Consider the following 4,932-nt stretch of genomic DNA (forward strand, 5'->3'; position numbering starts at 1 on the left):
CGAAGGGAGGGCTAATAATTTCATCTGTCTTCGATGTTCATCGGCCGATCAGTTTTATGGGATGGCAAACAGCCTGAGACGATAAACGTTACGTGGACCACAACCCCCCCCACCCCCGCCAACAACTCCGCCCGCGCGCACCCCCGGACGAAAACAACTTACCACGCCTGGTGTGTGTGTGTGTGTGTGTGTGTGTGTGTGTGTGTGTGTGTGTGTGTGTGTGTGTGTGTGTGTGTGTGTGTGTGTGTACGTGGGTGTGTGTGTGTATATGTATATGTGTGTGTCAGTCCGCCCTTTTTTTTTTCCTACAACCGACACAGAGACACTGAGTCCCCGTATATGCGACAGTGATCAGCCTAAAGCCGCGCTCACGCCAAAAGAGACGGGGCGGCGCCGATCTGTACAAAGTCAACGTATAGACGCGCTCCGGGTGACAGGCGCCTGGAACGCCTCCGTTAAGCCCACAGACCTTACGTGGACCGTAACCCCCCCCCCCCCCCGCCCCCAACAACTTGTTTTGTGTGTGTGTGTGTGTGTGTGTGTGCGCCCGCCCCGCCACTCTTTTTTTCTTTCTACAACCGACACAGAGACACTGACCCCCCTACCCCAAACCCAGGGAGGAGGTCCTCCTGGGTGAAGGTGGACCTGAAGGTGTGGATGTGTGTCAGTGTGTCTGAGGACCCTCCTACACCTCGGGACACTCTGTAGAAGGACAGAGTGCCAGCAGGCCGGTCCAGATACACTCCTACTCTGGTAGAGCCAGCGGGGGGGAGACGTATGTCTGTCCGTCTATCGTTGTACCAGGCAGTGTAACCACCATCATGACAAACAAGACACCAGGACTTGTTGTTCTCTCCAAGCACGCTGTCATCACCCCCTCCTCTCCTTGTGATTCCTCTGTATGTCACTCCTATAAGAACATATCCTTTCCACTCTACCTCCCAGTAACAGCGGCCAGTCAGAGCCTCTCTACACAACACCTGGTAATGGTAGTCAAATCTCTCTGGGTGATCCGGATACGACTGGTCCTCTCCGACCCACGTCACCTTTCTGTTGTCCTCAGACAGAGAGAGGTATCTGTTGGCTGTGTTTGGGTCCAGTGTGAGTTCACAGGCATCTGACGGGAGAACAAGACATGATATTATTCATAATTCCCGAGATATTCCAGGTTATTCGCCCAAAATCCCCCCATTCATTTGCATTGGAAAATTAAAAAACCGCTGATTCATGCTTCATCCTCTTCAACCACTTAAGACGTCATAACTTGGTCAAAATGACCATCATTACCGTTTACCATCGTTCAAACAATTAAACAAATCTACACATTTGTATCTTCAATAATATTTGAACAGAATTTCGATATCATTCATCCTTTTTTCAGAATCACAGTTTTAGTTTCATTCCGGATTCGTTTTCAGTTGGTCTCGCTCTAGCCTTCTGACTCAGCTGTTGCTCGTTGAGCAATCAGTGGACATCACAGCACTCTGGAGGAGTCTGGTTAAAGTCAGGTGGTGGAGGGTAGTGTGGTCTTTGTTAGCCGTTTCTCAATTGGCGTTCTCCTGTGTACTTGCGTTCTTGTGAAATGTCATCAGTGGTAGCCCAAGCACTTTTCCAATTCCAAGTACGCGAGTACTGTCGTAAAACCCGGAAGTGTTCTCGATGCGTTAGCATTAGTGCTGCAGTTAGCGTTGACGTTAGTGTTGAAGTTAGCATTGACTTTAGCACTGCATTTAGCGTTGACATTAGCGCTGAAGTTAGCATTGATATTAGCACTGCAGTTTGCGTTGACATTAGCATTAGTGTTTACGTTAGCATTAGCGCTGACGTTAGCATTAGTGCTGCAGTTAGCGTTGACGTTAGTGCTGAAGTTAGCATTGACGTTAGCATTAGCGCTGACTTTATCATTAGCGCTGACGTTAGCATTAGTGCTGCAGTTAGCGTTGACGTTAGTGCTGAAGTTAGCATTGACGTTAGCATTAGCGCTGACTTTATCATTAGCGCTGATGTAAGTGTTAGCGCTGACGTTACCGTTGAAGTTAGCGTTAGCACTGACGTTAGCGTTAGCACTTAAGTTAGCATTGACATTAGCGTTAGCATTGACGTTAGCATTAGTGCTGCAGTTAGTGTTGACATTAGCACTGCAGTTAGCGTTGATGTTAGCATTAGCGCTGCAGTTAGCATTGACGTTAGCATTAGCGCTGACACTTGCATTGACGTAAGCGTTGGCACTGACGTTACCGTTTACGTTAGCACTGACATTAGCATTAGCACTGACATTAGCCTTAGTGCTGACGTTATCGTTAGTGTTGAATTTAGCGTTAGCAATGACTTTAGCATTAGCACTGACGTTAGTGCTGACGTTAGCATTAATGTTAGCATAGCAATAAATTTCGGGCTGCAAATCCTCGTGAACGTGCTCGCCCGTGACAGGGCAAAATGTCGCGCCGTCAATCAAATCTTGCCGCAGGTTTTTGCCGTGACAAATTTCGCCGATTCGCGTCTCTACGTTGACTTTGTATGGAATCGTGTCGCGCCGTTGCGTTTGGTGTGAACACACAGTTACGTCCTTGCGGACCCTCCTTGCGTCCACCACAAGGGCCTGACGTGCGCCTCCCAAAAAATGTCACCTTCCGTTGAGGCGACGCAGCAGCAAGGGCTGTGATTGGTCCGCTCACTAAAACCCGACGCAGAACCATAAAGGTTCACGACTGCGTTGAAGCGTCTGCGTGGTCGTTGCGTTGCGTGAACGTGGGACCATAATCAGCCCTTAACTGTTGGACCAGAGAACTGGTAGGTGTGTACACACACACACACACACACACACGTATATCTTAGTGCTGTCAATTGATCGCACAATTTGCTGTGATTAATCACGATCAATTGCTTTTTTTCTCTTAAAGGGACACTGTAGCATTTTAAGAAATGTATTAGCTCTTCCCAGGTTTAAAGAGCTAATGAAGGATTACGATTTTTCAAAAGGACTCTGAAGTTGCCTGCTTCCTTATCAACAGGTAAGTCAATGTGTCTAAAGTCTAAATTACAAGCCTTTCTCATTGCTTGGTTGTGTAATTCATTACATAGGCAGCATAACAGTAGAACACGTATAGTTAAAAGCCTAAACAGCCTCATTGGTGGATAGCAGCATGGTAAATGACATTCACCCATTCATACATGGTTAATGGTAAATGAACTGCATTCATACAGCGCATTTCTTGTAACCAGTGGCCACCCAAAGCGCTTTACAATATTGCCTGACATTCACCCATTCATACACACATTCACACACCGACGGCGGCGTCAGCCACGCAAGGCGACAGCCGGCTGGTCAGGAGCAGTTAGGGTGAGGCGTCTCGCTCAGGGACACCTCGACACTCAGCGAGGAGGAGGAGCCGGGGATCCAACCAGCAACCTTGTGGTTACCAGCCAACCCGCTCTACCCCCTGAGCTAATGCCGCCCTGTTCATTGGCCGATCAGTTTTACCTCGACGCCATGGCAACCAGCCTGAGACGATAAACGTTACGTGGACCCCCCCCCCCCCCCCCAATCAGCACTCTGGAGGAGTCTGGTCACGTGGTGTCTTTACATATGTACGTATCGTTACATATTCACGTACACGTATGTCTTTGAGTATGCATAGTTATGTTTAGCTATGTGTAAGTATGTATTTTTACATATGAATGAATCTATGTATGAGTATGTATTTGTATGTTTATGTATTTTTACGTGTACATACGTATACGTATGTGTACATATGCATATGTATGTACATGTATGTCAGTTCTATGGTTCAAGATGAGTCTGTGGTTTGAGGCAAGGTTAAATTAGACAACATACATGGCTGGTTGTCTGCTTCCAGTAGAAACTTAACATCAATGGACTTAAAAACACCTCTTTCACGTCATGACATCCACTAAAACTAGGGAATGGTTCACAGAATTCACAGTTCGGTTCATATCACGGTTTTGGGTTCGCTACATTTTGGGTAAAGCAGGGGATGACACAAGTGACTATAAAAAAAAGTACACATATAAACATATAGACACACACACACACACACATATACACACACATACATTTATAAATATATATATACACACACCTCAACAACAATGTTATGAATATATCAACAACAATGTTATGAATACATCAACAACAAACATCTCTCCTTGGATCCAGATCTTACCAAAGACAAGCAGCTCAGCGGTGTGATTGGCCGTGCCAGCGCTGTTGCTTGCCATGCAGCAGACCGTGTTCACGCCATACCTCACCCCTCTGACGAAGAGGAACCCCCTCTCCACCCAGGCCTCTGATTGGTCGTCTGTGCCGTTCCTCTCCAGGGGCCTGCCGTTGTGGAGCCACTCGACGGTGGGCTCCGGCGTGCCGCTGGCATCGCAGGTGAAGTGGGCCACTTGGCCCACGGGCAATCGCAGGGTAGAGGAGTTGAACTCTGTGATGCTGGGGGCCTCCTCCTCCTCCGTAGGCCTCACTGAACCAGAAGAAACCAGGATGAGATGAGTGAACGTTTCCAACACGTATCCAGAGATGCACCATCAAATACTCCCTTCACACTCTCCTAATACCTGTCCACTAGAGGGCGACCCAGAAGATTCTGACCCAGTTTTCTCACCTGCCTTTTCCTAAATGATTGAATAACACAGCAGTATCTACAAAGATTTCCCAGGGAGGGGAAGACACTCCCGCTCAGAGATTAACGAGTCGGGGGTGGTGCTTGTGGAGGAGGATGCAAAACCGCTAACCAGCTCCAATTGAAACTAATGAAAGCAAACACAGAAAAAGACGCTATGTAGATGCTAGTAGTGCGCATACAGAGTAAGACATGAGTAATGTGCCCACGTGACACCCCGTGCATAACCCCAGGACTAGGCATGTGGATCAGCTTTTTTTTTTTTTATATATGCAGGTTTAATATA

The 4,932-nt window shown here is 47.5% G+C and overlaps 1 protein-coding gene across 1 annotated transcript; it reads right to left on the reverse strand.

The window, feature by feature from the left end:
- Nucleotides 1-492: 492 nt before the first annotated feature.
- On the reverse strand, nt 493-4,384 carry LOC311375863 (stonustoxin subunit beta-like). Its single transcript, XM_084490891.1, has 2 exons — nt 4,185-4,384; nt 493-1,117 (listed from the first exon to the last, which is right to left on the reverse strand). The coding sequence occupies exons 1-2, from the start codon at nt 4,237-4,239 to the stop codon at nt 573-575; spliced, it is 600 nt and encodes a 199-aa protein (XP_084347017.1). The 5' UTR covers nt 4,240-4,384; the 3' UTR covers nt 493-572.
- Nucleotides 4,385-4,932: the final 548 nt, after the last annotated feature.

The sequence above is a fragment of the Micromesistius poutassou genome (assembly GCF_964030765.1).
Source record: "Micromesistius poutassou genome assembly, contig: SCAFFOLD_5386, whole genome shotgun sequence".
Taxonomy (NCBI): domain Eukaryota; kingdom Metazoa; phylum Chordata; class Actinopteri; order Gadiformes; family Gadidae; genus Micromesistius; species Micromesistius poutassou.